Raw genomic sequence first — 16,210 nt, 5'->3', positions numbered from 1 at the left:
AGATAAATCAGACATGCTCCTTCCCATGTTGCGAGTTTCCAATGATGTTCCCCACTGCAAGCTATTGTACCCTAATCCAGGGGACACGGTGTGCAAATTTGGCTGAGTTCTCGGTGTGACCTGTCAATATAAGGATCAGTTGATGCGAAGGTTCACTGCTGTGAGTTTTTATTTAAAAAATCAGGATGACTTCCACCGTAATAGAATTTCATCAGACCTAAAGGACTACTATGGGTGGCGCTGTGGGTTAAACCACTGTGCGGCTTGGGCTTGCCGATCGAAAGGTCGGCGGTTTGAATCCCCACGACGGGGTGAGCTCCCGTTGCTCAGTCCCTGCTCCTGCCAACCTAGCAGTTCAAAAGCACATCAAAGTGCAAGTAGATAAATAGGTACCGCTCCGGCGGGAGGGTAAACGGCATTTCCGTACACTGCTCTGGTTTCGCCAGAAGCGGCTTAGTCATGCTGGCCACATGACCCGGAAAAACTGTCTGCGGACAAACGCTGGCTCTCTTGGCCTTTAAAGCGAGATGAGCGCCGCAACCGCAGCGTCTTTCGCGACTGGACCTAATGGTCAGGGGTCCCATTACCTTTAAAGGACTACTTAAAAGCCCTGTATCAATGGTATTTAACACCTTATAATGTGGAGTTAATATGCAAGTTAGGTAAAGGTCCAGTCGCAGCGCTCATCTCGCTTTATTGGCCAAGGGAGCCGGCATACAGCTTCTGGGTCATGTGGCCAGCATGACTAAGCCGCTTCTGGCGAACCAAAGCAGCGCATGGAAATGCCGTTTACCTTCCTGCCAGAGTGGTACCTATTTATCTATTTGCACTTATATGGAAGTACATATATACTTATATGCAAGTTAGGCTCGGATAGATGTTGGAGATGTGGATCAAATAGCTCAGTTCGTAAGCCTGAGGCTCGAATCACGTGGAGCTTCAGAGTCTCGGTCTGTAGAGCAATAGACTCTCAATCTCCGGGTAGTGGGTTCGAGTCCCACGCTGGGCAAAAGATTCCTTCATTGCAGGGAGTTGGACTAGATGACTGCCATAATCCTGTAGCCCCGTAGTTCTACGATTTCACACACACACCCCTTTTGGAATTGTTCTCAGCTAGAAACATTACGGAAATCTGTTCCCTGATAACGCCCAACCTCACGCTGCTTCCAGCTTGCTGCAGCTTCAGTTCATTCTGCTCTTTAGTTTTGTTTTATTTTATTGAGAACCATTTCATTTTTATTAGTAAGTAGGATGGGGGCAAGCCAAGCTCTCCTTAGTAGGATGAGCCTCTGAGAATAAAGGAAGACTCCGGGACGCAGCAGCAAACAGAGAGTCACCCGAGGATGTGAAAAATAACTTTATTTTCGAGCCCCGCTGAATGAGGAAATAACAACAACTACCGACAGCGATCATACGGACCAGCAATCATCTTGGATAAAGCTCTGTTTCAATGTTGTCCGTTCGAAAGTAGGCTAGAGGTCTCAGGAGCCCCTGCCACCCCTCCGGGATCCACTAAGTTCTCGTGCCCTCTCCCCTACTGGAAAAGCACCGGTGGCGGAGTGACTCCTCCTGGATCTGGGCAGAAGTCCAAGGAATGGCTTGTCGCGTCTCTCCTTGGCAAACCACAATCCCTCGTTGCGCCGCAGCTCGGTTGGGGTGAGGGGTTCGTTCCCACCCTCTCCCGTCTCCCCCGAGTCCGCAGGGCCAGCTTCCCCGTCGTCTTGGAGATTGTCACCCGCCAGCACCGAGCCCACCCTGGTTCCAGTCACCCTACCCTCTTGCCCCAGTCAGGAACATCCAACTCAAGCCGCCCCAGGCGTCAAGCCCACCTTGGCTTCTCAGACAGGCGGTTGTCTCTGCTTCGTCTCATCTCCGCAGCACCTTCAGGTGGCCCACGCCTCTCGCCTTCAGGCAGTTGCCCCCGCCCAGATCCCGGCGGATGCCCTGGAAGGAAGGAAGAGAAAGCGTTGAAAGCAGTGCCAGACCTGCCCAAGGCTGTGGGGTGCAGTGGTTGGAGTCAGTGCTAGGAATTCCCCAGGCACCAAATTACGCTAGTAGGGACTACAAGAAGTTTTGTAAGGAGAAATATACGAAGTGTTACAAAGTAGGAAAAGATAGAGATATTGGCTATGGGTTTGAAATGTAATAGGGGAAATAAGAAATGCATATTAAGAGATTAGATTGGAAAAATTTCAGACAGGACTGGTGGAAGTCCAAAAAAAATGAATAAGATGTAAAAGTATGTTTAATTACTGTTGAAAATGATATGTTAAAAAACTAATAAAAAATTATATATAAAAAAAGAAATTCCCCGGGCACATTTTGCGACTGGCATGGGCCCAATCATGACCACATGGAGATTTCTGGATGCCAGACTGGTGACTGACATTTGGCTGGCCCTTCTAGCTTTCTTAAGCAGGTCAGCGGAAAAGCTTATTTATTGCATTGATGCCCTGCCTTTTCCTCCAAAGAGTACATGGTTCACCTCTCTCTTTAATTAATCCCTATGACAACCCTGTGAGGTAGGCAAAGACCCTAATCTCCCAGGTCCAAGTCTGACACTCTAACCACTACACCACACTGCCTTCCTAGAGTCCTTCTGCTCTGTGGCAGCTACATAAATGAAGTAGGCTAATTATTATTATTATTATTATTATTATTATTATTATTATTATTATTATTATTATTATTTATACCCCACCCTCCCCAGCCAAGAACGGGCTCAGGGCGGCTAACACCCAATATAAAAACAATTGATTGAAATACAACTTAAAAATAAGATTAAAATACAACATTAAAACATTAAAATACAGCCTCATTTCAGTGGAAACTCAAATCAAAAACTTTTGGGGGGATGAAAACATCAAGTCTTCACCAAGGCCAACTATCCAGACTGGTCCTACATGGGCCAGAAAAAAGCCAGGGAAGTCCCCAAATAGAAGTTCCATATAAATAAATATTGGTAAAGCAAATTGTCATTTAGAGAAGGATCTGAAATATTTTCCTTGAAGCTTGTTGTTTCTTGATTGTTTTGTGTTATGTTTTAAGGTAAACAGCACTGAATATTTTTCTCCTTAAAATTCAAAGCTGTATAGAAATGAAATGAATAATAATAGCAATAAATCTCAACAAGGAAAAATGGGAAAAACGGGAAACATTCTATTGTGGCAGCTGTAACCTAAGGTGCTATTTGGCGATTAGCTTCTATATTTCAGTTTCTAACAGTTTCAGTTAGAGTGCTAGACTAGGAGCTGTGGAAGACCAGGGCCATAGCTGTCAAGCGTCCCTTATTTGGCGGGACAGTCCCTTATCCCAGCGCCATGTCCCGCTGCTGTCCCTTATCGATGATGTCCCTTAAATAAGCTACTGAAGGTAATGGGGCCCTTTCTATGTCCAGCTGTCCTTTGTCAAGAACAAATTGTTGCTGTGTTTTTTGTGTTGAATGTATGCTATATGGTAATTTATGGAACTAATAGGTATCTAAAGCCATTTGCACGCAACAAAATACGTAATTCTAGCAAAGTAATTGTTGATCCCTTATTTTGGCTGCTGGTCCCTTATTTTCGAGGCTGCTGGTCCCTTATTTTCAAATCTGTAAGCTGACAGCTATGACCAGGGTTTGCACCCCTACTCGGCCATAAAGCTCAATAGGTAGTGACTGGGGTGGGGTCATTCACTGCCCTTCAGCCTAACCTACCTCACAGGGTTGTTGTGCAGATTAAATGGGGAGGGGAGGAAGAACCATGCATGCCACACTGAGCTTCCTGGAGAGGAAGCAGAAACACAGCAAGTAAAGCAATTCACCTGCATTATCTTGCAACAGTCACAATAACCTCCCAAGGTAGGCCAATGTTATTAGATGGATGGTGGAAGGGGTCTGAAGTCACCCACTCACCCGGTGGACTCCCAAGCCTGAAATTGCAGCAGGCTCCCCCATTTGAACCTCAGCTTCTTAGTCACTACGCCAGGGTGGGGGACTATTTTCAGACAATAATAATAATAATAATAATTTTTTATCTATACCCCGCCCTTCCCGGTTCAGGAAACCGGGCTCAGAGTGGCTAACAACAAATTTAAAACACTTAATTGATGCTACATAAAAACAGCATAAAGCATAAATAACAATAAAATCAAATATCAATTTAGAGGGAAAATCCATCCAATAAACATTAGATGATCACCAGGGCTAGTTGGCTAAATTAGTCCTATTTGAGCCAGTGAGGAGACCAGGGGAGAATTAGCTGTGGGATCCCAGAGCTGGTAATCTTCATAAAAAGGGGAGGGGGAGGGAAGGAAGGGGAATAAAAGATCATGCTGAATTCAAATTAAAGGCCAGGTGGAATGGATCTGTCTTACAGGCCCTGCGGAAGGAGGTTAAATCCTGCAGGGCCCTGGTCTCATGGGACCAGTGGCGTAGTGTGGGAGGTGCAGGGGGGGCTGGCCGCACCGGACGCAACATCTGGGGGTTAGGGTTAGGGGGCGCAAATCCACAGGTTAGGGGGCGCAAATTACTTGCCTTGCCCTGGGTGCTGACAACCCACGCTACGCCACTGCATGGGACAGAGCATTCCACCAGGTCAGAGCCATCACTGAGAAGGCCCCGGCCCTGGTGGGGGATAATCTAGATGGAGGGCCACCTTCCCGTCTGTGTAACGTTCCAGGGGCCAAAGAGGGCGGGGCAATCAATGCCTTTTGTACAGAAGCGGCGTCACGTTCACACAACGCTCACTTATCGTCTTTCCAGGCAAGCAAGACGTAGCATCTTTTTAGGCAAGCGAAAAGCACTTGAGGATGGGGCAAAACGGGGATGGTAAAGGGGGCAGCTCAGAGGGTGGTGTGACCTGGAGAGAGTCCTGGGGGCAAGACAGAGATGCCTGGGGGACTACACCTACCCCTCCGGACTAAGGCTCACCATCCTGCAGGCATAGCCCTAAGCTGCATGTTGCACTGCAAAAGAGGTTTTTAACTAATGAACTCTGAATAGGGGTCACATTTTGGGACAATCCAGATTGGTACTGTGACACTCCCTCCCCAAAACCCCTAGCAATATTTCCTTTCGTTTATGAACAGCAGCTGCAAGAAAAGAAAAAAGGCAAAAAGCTAATTACAAACCAATGCATGCAAAGATAATTACCGTATTTTTTGCTCTATAAGACTCACTTTTTCCCTCCTAAAAAGTAAGGGGAAATGTGTGTGCGTCTTATGGAGCGAATGCAAGCTGTGCAGCTATCCCAGAAGCCAGAACAGCAAGAGGGATTGCTGCTTTCACTGCGTAGCGATCCCTCTTGCTGTTCTGGCTTCTGAGATTAAGAATATATTTTTTCTTGTTTTCCTCCTCCAAAAACTAGGTGCGTCTTGTGGTCTGGTGCGTCTTATAGAGCGAAAAATACGGTATCTGTGCCAGGTTGGGTTGGGTGAGACCATTCCCACCTCTCAAACCACATCCACCTGCCCACCAGTTGCTGTCACTCTGCAGTCCTGCAGAGATCAGGATTAACTCCCTACTCACCAACTGGGGAGGAGAGAGTTCGGTCTGGGTGGGTGAGGCTTTGCCAGGCTAGTTTAAGACTTTTACCGCTTGGCACCCCAAGGTCATTCATGGCAGCCTAGCTGGCTTTCAAGGGAACCTTGTTCTCCAGGCTGAACCTTCTCCTGCAATGCACCATTTGATTCATTTCAAGGGAACATCTCAGCCCAACAGGAAGTGCTCATGCGATCCGAATGCCTTGGCAGAGGCGGTTTTAGAGTGGCGCGCCCAGTTTGGCCGCAGCGGGCACCACTGCTATGCTGCAGAACAGAGCGCAAGAGGTGTGGGTCGCCAAATTTTAGTGCCACGCAGGGTGCTGCTGACGTTTGAGAGCCCGAATCCTGCCACTGGTCTCGGAACAGGGTCATTACTAGGTATTGAAAGGGCTCAGGGTATGTGCGTTACTTAAAGTGTAGAGATAGGTAAAGGTAAAGGGACCCCTGACCATTAGGTCCAGTCGTGGCCGACTCTGGGGTTGCGGCGCTCATCTCGCTTTATTGGCCAAGGGAGCCAGCATACAGCTTCCGGGTCCTGTGGCCAGCAGGACTAAGCCGCTTCTGGCGAACCAGAGCAGCGCATGGAAATGCCGTTTTCCTTCCCGCCGGAGTGGTACCTATTTATCTACTTGCACTTTGACGTGCTTTTGAACTGCTAGGTTGGCAGGAGCAGGAACCGAGCAGTGGGAGCTCACCCCGTCGCGGTTGAACCGTCAACCTTCTGATCAGCAAGTCCTAGGCTCTGTGGTTTAACCCACAGTGCCACCCGCATCCCTAAAGTGTAGATATATCTCTGGGCAAATTAAGACAGCAAGTAGCTGAGGTCTCACCAGTACTGTAAGCAAAGTGAAAATAACGCTTTCTAAAGCCCGGTGTGAAAGACGCAAGGTTCAGTCACCCTGGGCTACCCTCTAACAACACCCATGTCCCAGAATTCTCTAGGGCATCAGCTCTCAAAGTGGGTGGTACTGCCTCCTGGGTGGGGTGTGGATTACTTATGGGGCCACCAAAAGACAAGGGGGCAAGAGGTGGAGTTGTAAATGACTATTAGACTTTGGGAAACCTGGTACCACTGGGTCAAGTTCATCAGTTCTGTTGAATTTTAGTTTAATTTTAATGCAACAGGATACGATGATCTTGACCCAGTAATACCAGGTTTTCCAAAGTCTGGTAATCATTCACACCTCCAACTTTAATTTCATTGTGAGTATCTGTGCAGTTGCTTCTGTTCTGAATTTTATTGTGCTATAATCTTTCTTAGTGGGTTGCACAAGGCGCTATTCTGAATAATGCCTTCACACACACACACAAACACACACACATACTGGAACAACCAATGATTCTGGATCAGCCCAGCAGCAGACAAGTGTGTTGGTGCACCAACAGTCACTGCTGTTGTCAGTTGTCCGTTGTGTCACTGCTGATCACCAGGAGGGCAAGGGGTAGGGGTGAAGCTGGGGTGAGGTTTGCCCAGTGCAGATTTGCTGGAGGGAAGTTGGCTCTCTTAATCTCACACTGGGCAAAAAATTCCTATACTTGGACCAGATATTCCTCATGGTCCCTTCCAACTGATGCTGACAAATTTTCAGGAGGGCTTTAAACTCCGGTGACAAGGAGGACTTGCAAAGTGAAGCAGAAATATAGAGAAATGAATTTTCAGGCTTCTCATTTTCCCAGCCTTAAATAGAGAAACGGAAAGAGCGAACGCCTTTGCTTTTCAAACTTGAGAGGAGAGGCTTTTGCAGGGGAAGCATGAATAATAATAATAATAATAATAATAATAATAATAATAATAATAATAATAATAATTTATTATTTCTACCCCACCCATCTGGCTGGGTTTTCCCAGCCACTCAGGGTGATTTCCAACAAAGATTAAAAATACATCAAAATGTCACACATTAAAAACTTCCCTGAACAGGGCTGCCTTCAGATGTCTTCTAAATGCTAGGGAGTTGTTTATCTCTTTGACATCTGGTGGGAGGGCATTCTGCAGGGCGGGTGCCACTACCGAGAAGGCCCTCTGCCTGGTTCCCTGTAACTTGGTTTCTCACAGGGAGGGAACAGCCAGAAGGCCCTCGGTGCTGGACCTCAGTTTCCAGACAGAATGATGGGGGTGGAGACGCTCCTTCAGGTATACTGGACCGAGGCTGTTTAGGGCTTTTAAAGGTGAGCACCAACACTTTGAATTGTGCTCGGAAACATACTGGGAGCCAATGTAGGTCTTTCAAGACTGGTTTTATGTGGTCTTGGCTGACGCCCCCAGTCACCAGTCTAGCTGCCATATTCTGGATTAGTTGTAGTTTCCGGGTCACCTTCAAAGGCAGCCCCATGCAGAGTGCATTGCAGTAGTAGATAACTAGAGCATGTACCCCTCTGGCGAGACAGTCTGCGGGCAGGTAGGGTCTCATCCTGCGTACCAGATGGAGCTGATAGACAGCTGCCGTGGACACAGAATTGACCTGTGCCTCCATGGACAGCTGTGAGTCCAAAATGACTCCCAGGCTGCGCACCTGGTCCTTCAGGGGCACAGTTGCCCCATTCAGGACCAGGGAGTCCCCCACACCTGCCCACCCCCTGTCCCCCAAGAACAATACTTCTGTCTTGTCAGGATTCAGCCTCAATCCATTAGTCACCATCCATTCCCCAACCTCCTCCAGACACTCACACAGGACCTTCATCGCCTTCACTGAACACCCGATGGAACCTGGGAATCTGCTTTGCACTCTTAGTCTGGCCTCCTGGCTCCACAAAGCTCAGTACTGCCCACAGCAACTGGCAGAGACCCTCCAGGGCTCCAGGCAGGGGTCATTCTCAGCTGTGCCTGGAGATAGCAGGGATTGAACCCAGGATCTTCTGCACGCAAAACTCATGCAAGCTGATCTCCCGTCTCTCCCCCTTTCATCAACGTGCAATGGGGCAGCCGGGTTGCCATCTCTGGTTGGAGAAAGCACATAACCAGCATGTTCCAGCATGTGACGTGCAGGAGGAGATGCGCCCAGACCTTAAGGGACTAAGAGCAATGGCCATTTTGGCAGAAGGGGGCATGGGACCTGGAGCGTTGCCCTTCCTGCCTCTCCCCGCCAGGAGTCTTGCTTATGTCCTCACAGAAGGTTGCCATGGCGAAGGTCATGATGTCATCACCAGCTGGGGAATAGCCGGAAGCCGGAGCGAGTCTGGAATGACAGCCAGCTCCCAAAAAGGTCGCACTCCTTCCCAGCACTTAGAAAGAAAAGAAAACTTTTCGATCGAGCCAGTTTTTCAAAACAAAACAAAACACAAGCATATCCTGGGCTCCCCTCATCATCATCATCTCCATTTTTGGAAGTTGAAACTACCATGGCTTGAAGGACAAAACCCACACACCGCAGTCATCCTGCCAACATTCCCCTCTCTCCTTCCAACAACCTGTGAAGTTGCTTCACTGTGAAGTTGATCCCATTATCTTTGATCATTGGCCATGGTGGCTGGGGAAGAGTTGCAGTTGCAGAACATCTGGAGGGCACTGGATTGGTGAAGACTGCTTAATATTTGGAGCAGAGCATTGCTCTTCGAAAATCAATACAGTTGTCTGTTTGCGGACCACCAGATGTCTTTCTCTGCAACCAGAGATGCTAGACTGGGCATTATACATAAAACCCATGTGCTCTTCCAATAATTAGAAGCTACTGAATGGAGCTGCTAATCACAGAATTGTAGCATTGGAAGCGACTATGAGGAATCATCTAGTCCAGGCATAGGCAAACCCGGCCCTCCAGATGTTTTGGGACTACAATTCCCATCATCCCTGACCACTGGCCCTGTTAGCTATGGATGATGGGAGTTGTAGTCCCAAAACATCTGGAGGGCCGAGTTAGCCTATGCCTGATCTTGTCCAACCCCCTACAGCGCAGGAATGTTCAATATGATTTTATTCCTGCTGCTGGATTCTACACTTTGGCTGTAAAATTCAGCTGAATGTCACGTTGTGAAAATGTCGTGTTAAAAGCCACTGCTCCCAACAAAATTGAATTCCCTTGACAGCCCGTTAAAGTGCTGCAAAGACCCAAAGATGGGGAGATGATACATGCGTCCTGATTACTGAAGCTAGACTACACAGAGACACAATCAGTCTCCCTGTGAAGCTCACGCGCTGTTAGTGGTGCTGTTAGCATCTAGGAACCCCGATAAGGGACACAGGATGCTGCAGATGCAGATCAAAATAGAATCACAGTCCAATCCCTTGCAAGGCAGGAATTCTGCCCACAGCTGTTCCTGGGTGACCTCAGACCACCAACTTTCTGGTGATCAGCCAGTCGCACAGCCCCATTCTGCAACAGAGGATCCAGTTAGCATGGAATTGTCTAGTCTGCTGAGACCCTCCCTGCCTGCGCACTGTCTGGCCAGAGTGGTGCATGCTCTGGTTATCTCCCGCTTGGACTACTGCAATGCGCTCCACGTGGGGCTACCTTTGAAGGTGACTTGGAAACTACAACTAATCCAGAATGCGGCAGCTAGACTGGTGACTGGGAACGGCCACTGAGACCACATAACACTGGTCCTGAAAGACCTACATTGGCTCCCAGTATGTTTCCAAGCACAATTCAAAGTGCTGACCTTTAAAGCCCTAAACGGCCTCAGCCCAGTATACCTGAAGGAGCGTCTCCACCCCCATCATTCGGCCCAGACAATGAGGTCCAGTTCTGCGGTCTTCTGGTGGTTCCCTCACTGGGGAAAGTGAGGTTACAGGGAACCAGGCAGAGGGCCTTCTTGGTGGTGGCGCCTGCCCCGTGGAACGCCCTCCCATCAAATGTCAAGAAAATAAACAACTATCTGGCTTTTAGAAGACATCTGAAGGCAGCCCTTTTTAGGAAAGTTTTTAATGTTTGATGTTTTATTGTGTTTTTAATATTCTGTTGGGAGCCCCCCAGGGTGGCTGGGGAGATGGACAGATGCAGATGGACAAGGTATAAGTAATAAATAAATTATTATTATTTATTATTATTAATATTAGCTTGGTCTTAGGCAGAGCATCATGCCTATGCCTGAACGGGTAACACATCATATGGGGACTTCTGGCGAGGAAAAATGGTGGGCGCCACGGCAGTGAGCATCTCCTGAAGCCAGCCAGAGCCAACTGCACTACCAGGCTGGCTCCGGGCTGCTGAGGCTGCTACTGCCACGTTTCCTGGGGACAGATTTGCATATCTGGGGACATTCCGGGGACGGAATTTGTCCGGGGACAGATTTGCAAATCCGGGGAGTGTCCCCAGGAACCGGGGATGTCTGGTAACCCTAGCCTACAAGGTTTCAGAAGACAGCAAAAGCTCGTTCATAAAAGATGCTCTGAGGCTCACGCGTTGGCGCAAATCCTTCAGTCCCCTCGGGAGATGCAAGCGTGAAATGTTTGCTGGTGCAAAAGAGCATCAGTATAAAACTGACCTGCAGACATTAAACAGGCTTGGCCTAAAGAATTTTTAGGCAACTCTGCAAGAACAGAATGACCCCTTCCTCCCCATGTCGTTGTCATGCTGGAGATCAAGGGGCAAGCCCCAGTTTTCATAATAGGATACCAACCCCACCAGAATCAATGGGCAGCCCCTAGATCAGGGGTGGAGAACCTTTGGCCCTCCATAACACTAAAGGTCACCGTCACCCAATGGTGACGATATGCTGGCTCCCCACAACCATTACTGAATATATAGGCTGCTTCAGACATAACAATAGCCCATGGTTTGTACTAGCCATAGACTATTGCATGTTCTGCATTAGACACACACAAGCTAACCATGGTTATTATTCTTCCTTCTACCTCTGTCTGCCCAAAGACCTCCTGGTTGCCATTCCACAAGCAGTAGACTCTGTGCCTAATGCAACAGCCCAAGCCATGGCAGTACTGAGCCACAGTTTGCTCTCTCTCTCTATATATATAAACCCAAACTAACCCCAGCTTGCAAGCAACCTTATAAAGGAATATCGGAAGCAGCCTTATACTAAATCAGGACAAAGAACAACAACAAGGGTCCCTAAAGCAAACGCAAAAAAAAAAACAACGTTATTTGGAACCAGGATATCTCTTCAGGAACTGAATGTTATCACGTTCTCCATTGACAACTGAGAAAACAAAGTGATCTGGAAAAGACTGAGCAGCTGAAACGGATTTTTGTCTACCATTGTGCGTCTTCTTGGTGTTTTATTTCCGTATCTCCATTGAAATATATATATATATTCAGTGTAATTTGAAAACTGGGTTTTCAGGGAGAAAACAGGGAACCATGCCTGATCTAACCAACTCCTCCTACAAGGAAATGCAGCTCGGACTGGCGATGCCTCCAGACCGTCTGTTCCGTGCACCAGAATTTCAGGTGTGCGCAAATAAAATGGGTTTAACGGTTCTGTTGCCCTGGCACAACAAAACCACTTTTGAAACAAGCACTTGGAAAGTGGATCAAAAAGTGTGGAGTGCCTGAAGGGGAAGATGTATAGACACTCCCCCCTCCCCCCGCCAGGATGAGTGCTCAATAAATACTGGGCACACTCTAACCACCATTTAAGCCATGGGTAGGCAAACCAAGGCCTGGGGGCCGTATCCGGCCCAATCACCTTCTGAATCCGGCCCGAGGACGGTCCAGGAATCAGCATGTTTTTACATGAGTAGAATGTGTCTTTTTATTTAAAATGCACCTCTGGGTTATTTGTGGGGCCTGCCTGGTGCTTTTACATGAGTAGAATGTGTCCTTTTATTTAAAATGCACCTCTGGGTTATTTGTGGGGCCTGCCTGGTATTTTTCCATGAGTAGAATGTGTCCTTTTATTTAAAATGCACCTCTGGGTTATTTGTGGGGCCTGCCTGGTGTTTTTACATGAGTAGAATGTGTCCTTTTATTTAAAATGCATCTCTGGGTTATATGTGGGGCATAGGAATTCATTCATTTTCCCCCTCAAAATACAGTCCGGCCCCCCACAAGGTCTGAGGGACAGTGGACCAGCCCCCTGCTGAAAAAGTTTGCTGACCCCTGATATAAGCAAATCAGGATGAATGCTGTGCAAAATTGGTTGTCTGTAGGAGGCTCAAATATTTTGAGGATGTGTTGGTGGCGCTAACTACCTTGAAAGACAAAAACTGCCCAGCTGGATCAGACCAAAGACCATTCAACTCCAGGATCCTGTTTTACGCAAGTGGCCCACCAGCAAGTTATGAAGGCCAAAGCCTCCTCATCTCCCCACTGCCAGAAGAGTGGACCAGGTCACGGAGGGCCAGTCCAGTAGAGATGGAAGCCATGTCTGACTACAGCCCTCCAATCACTATTTTGCAGTGGGGAGATGCAGGAAGTAGATGGAAAACAGGCGGTATGTGCAAACACTCAGGACTAACGCTGTGCCTTGCTATCCTAGTGGTTTGTGGTTAGAGTGTCCGACTACAACCTCTGCCATGGAGCTTCACTGGGTGACCTTCGGCCAGTGATGGCCCCTCAGTCTAACCGACTTCACAGGGTTGATGTGGAGATTAAATGAAGAGAGGGGGAGATGTATGCCACACTTGAGGAGGAGCAAAAGTTGGGTATAAATGCAATCAATAAAAAGAATTGTAGAGGGCTGGTGTTAGATCAGGACCTAGACTCATTCACCAATGAACTAAGGGCTAGCCACCATCTCCCAACCTCAGTCTACCCATCTGCACAAAGGGGGATAAACTTCTAGCATTGGAAGTTTCCACACTGAAGCCTTTGGAGAAGCCAGGAATTCCAACCTTTCCTCTTGACCTGGTGAGTGCAGGTGTACACCCCTGCTTAAACAGTAAGAGAAAAGCATTCTGCGCATGCCCAGAGACACCCTCTCCTGATGAGCACTTACTGTTCCCAATCCTAACCCTGAGGGAAGCCATCTAATTAGGCTTTAATTTGATTCTGACCTGTTTCTAGGAAGTAATTTAATTACTGTTTGATTTTATACCAATGTTATATATTTGATGTTAGCGGCCCTGAGCCCGACTACGGCCAGGGAGGGTGAGATATAAATAAAAGTTGTTGTTGTTGTTGTTATCATCATCACATTTTATTCAAGTCCTAGCTCTGGCCCTGAACAGAGGGTTTGGAGTCAAGCCCTGTTGGTCGCAGCCTCTTAAAAGCACAGGGATATACAAACACATCAAATGAAGAACCAACTCTGCTGGCCTGATTGGAATCCCCTCAGCTGATAGGAGGAGGAGGCTGCCTACATCCCACCTAGGGTTTTCCCAGGAGAAGCAAAACTGAGCCGTGTGGAAGGGAACGATCTGCTAGCTCCCCGGGAAATGAGGGCTTTTATAAACCACCCCACCCTGGGGAGTTGCTTCTGAATGCAAGGCACCTGCCTTGCAACAGGGGCCACGATTGCCAAACAAAGCGTGCCTCTGAGCATGCACAAAGTGCTGCTGAGTAATTGCGTCCAGGCATGGGTATAGCCAAGGAGGGGAGGAAGCAATAGAAATACAGTGATACTTCAGGGTTAAGAACTTAATTCGTTCTGGAGGGTTAAACCACAGAGCCTAGGACTTGCTGATCAGAAGGTCGGCGGTTTGAATCCCTGTGACGGGGTGAGCTCCTGTCGCTCGGTCCCTGCTCCTGCCAACCTAGCAGTTCAAAAGCACGTCAAAGTGCAAGTAGATAAATAGGTACCACTCTGGCAGGAAGGTAAACGGCGTTTCCGTGTGCTGCTCTGGTTCGCCAGAAGCGGCTTAGTCATGCTGGCCACATGACCCAGAAGCTGTACGCCGGCTCCCTCAGCCAATAAAGCGAGATGAGCGCCGCAACCCGAGTCGGCCAAGACTGGACCTAATGGTCAGGGGTCCCTTTACCTTTACCACTTTAGCTAATGGGGCCTCCTGCTGCCACTGTGCCGCCAGAGCAAGTTTTCTGTTCTCATCCTGAAGCAAAGTTCTTAACCGGAGGTACTATTTCTGGGTTAGCGGAGTCTGTAACCTGAAGCATCTGTAACCCGAGGTACCACTGTACTTAACTGACCCATCGGGTCGGTTCTGCCCCTCCAGCAAGTCTCTCTCTCCCCCCCCCAACAAAAATCCTGGCTATGCCCATGCTTCCAGATGAAGGATTAGGGACCCGAGGGCTGAGCGCTTCTAAGCTATCCTGGACTCCCGCACCCGCAGCCCCCTCGGGCAGCAGGACTCACCCCCTTCCTCTGGTTGCTGAGGCAGAAGGTGCAGATGCTGCGCGGCTGCTTGCCCGGCTCCCTCACGTCTCCCTTGGCCCCGCACAGGGCGCGGAAGCAGGGCTGCCCGTCGTCGGCGCCGTCGCCCAGGAGCAGCACGTTGGCCAGGTGCGCGATGTAGCTGGACGCCAGGCGCAGCGTCTCGATCTTGGAGAGCTTCCTGTCCACCGGCTCGGTGGGGATGAGGGTGCGCAGCGCCGTGAAGGCGGTGTTCACGCTCTGCGTCCGGTCCCGCTCGCGCGCGTTGGCCGCCTGCCGCTGCTTCACCACCACCACCGGCCCGCCGGACGGCCGGGCGGCGGCTGGACAGCAGCCGAAGGAGCGCTCCGACGCGTCGCTGCTGCCTCCGCTGCGCGCCTCCTCCTCGTCCTCCGACGCGTCGTCCTCCTCCGACAGCAGGCGCAGCTCCGGGTACAGGACGCGCGCCGCCACCGGGCGCAGCAGCGCGAACGCCATGGCCGCGCCGTCGGGGGTGGGAGGAAGGGAGAGCCGCCGCTTCTCTGCAACGGCCCGAGCCCCGCCGAGGCGCGTCCGACGCGGGGAAACTCTCGCCGACGCCTCGCCGCGCGTCCCGGAGCCGCGCTCTGCGGGGCTCGCCAAGGCGCCGTCTAGATATAGCTATAAAAGGCGCAGGGCGGAGGCCAGCGGACACGGTGGAATGCGCGCCAGCCAATCGCGGCTCGGGGAGCCGAGCACCTCTCGCCGGCCTGGCCAATGGGAAGACGGGTCTGATCCGGTTTCTGGCAAAGGGGATGTGTCGCTGAGTCGCATCCACCGCCAGTGTTTGCGCAGAAGGTTGCCACCCGTCCTGTTATAATACAGGAGTGTCCTGTATTTCTTCTTTTTTAGAAATAATTTTTATTGAATGATTTTATGTTACAAAAAACAATACAGCCATACTACCACTAAATATAATTAAGAAATAAAAATTACATACATCAATATTTAGTTTGTTATTTGTTATTTACTGTACTGTCTTATTTCCTCCCAAACATTGCATACAAAAACACACATATGTGTCCTGTATTTCAAAGTAAAATGCTACGTCCTGTATTGATAACAGTTTGTGCTGTATCTGTGTACAGTGGTACCTCGAGTTACAGATGCTTCAGGTTACAGACTTGGCTAACCCAGAAATAGTACCTCGGGTTAAGAACTTTCCTTCAAGATGAGAACAGAAATTGTGCGGCGTCAGCGGGAGGCCCCATTAGCTAAAGTGGAGCTTCAGGTTAAGAACAGTTTCAGGTTAAGAACGCACCTCCGGAACGAATTAAGTACTTAACCAGAGGCACCACTGTACAGTGGTACCTCTGGATATGAACGGGATCCGTTCCGGAGCCCCGTTCGCATGCAGAAGCAAACGTAACTAGCGACGGCACGTCTGCGCACGGGCGTGTCGCTTTTCGCTGCTTCTGCACATGCGCATGATGTCGTTTTGAGCATCTGCACATGTGTGAGCAGCGAAACCCGGAAGTAACGTGCTCCATTGCCGTGGACCACA

General features: G+C 49.2%; 1 protein-coding gene across 1 annotated transcript; it reads right to left on the bottom strand.

The window, feature by feature from the left end:
* Positions 1-1,344: 1,344 nt before the first annotated feature.
* TCF15 (transcription factor 15) lies at positions 1,345-15,281 on the bottom strand. Its single transcript, XM_081917369.1, has 2 exons — positions 14,671-15,281; positions 1,345-1,944 (listed from the first exon to the last, which is right to left on the bottom strand). Exons 1-2 carry the CDS (start codon positions 15,163-15,165, stop codon positions 1,867-1,869), a joined length of 573 nt encoding a protein of 190 aa, XP_081773495.1. The 5' UTR covers positions 15,166-15,281; the 3' UTR covers positions 1,345-1,866.
* Between the last annotated feature and the right edge of the window lie 929 nt (positions 15,282-16,210).

This window comes from Podarcis melisellensis, assembly GCF_964234715.1.
Source record: "Podarcis melisellensis genome assembly, chromosome: 6".
NCBI lineage: Eukaryota > Metazoa > Chordata > Lepidosauria > Squamata > Lacertidae > Podarcis > Podarcis melisellensis.
Note: the sequence above shows the minus strand (reverse complement) of the source record. Positions and strands in the feature narration are given on the sequence as shown.

Bases quoted from the DNA above. Each gene is read 5' to 3' on its own strand.
- TCF15 (XM_081917369.1), bottom strand. From the start codon at position 15,165: ATGGCGTTCGCGCTGCTGCGCCCGGTGGCGGCGCGCGTCCTGTACCCG. The intron at 1,945-14,670 runs GTGAGTCCTGCT...CCTTCCTTCCAG, and splicing joins TCAGCAACCAGAGGAAGGGG to GGCATCCGCCGGGATCTGGG.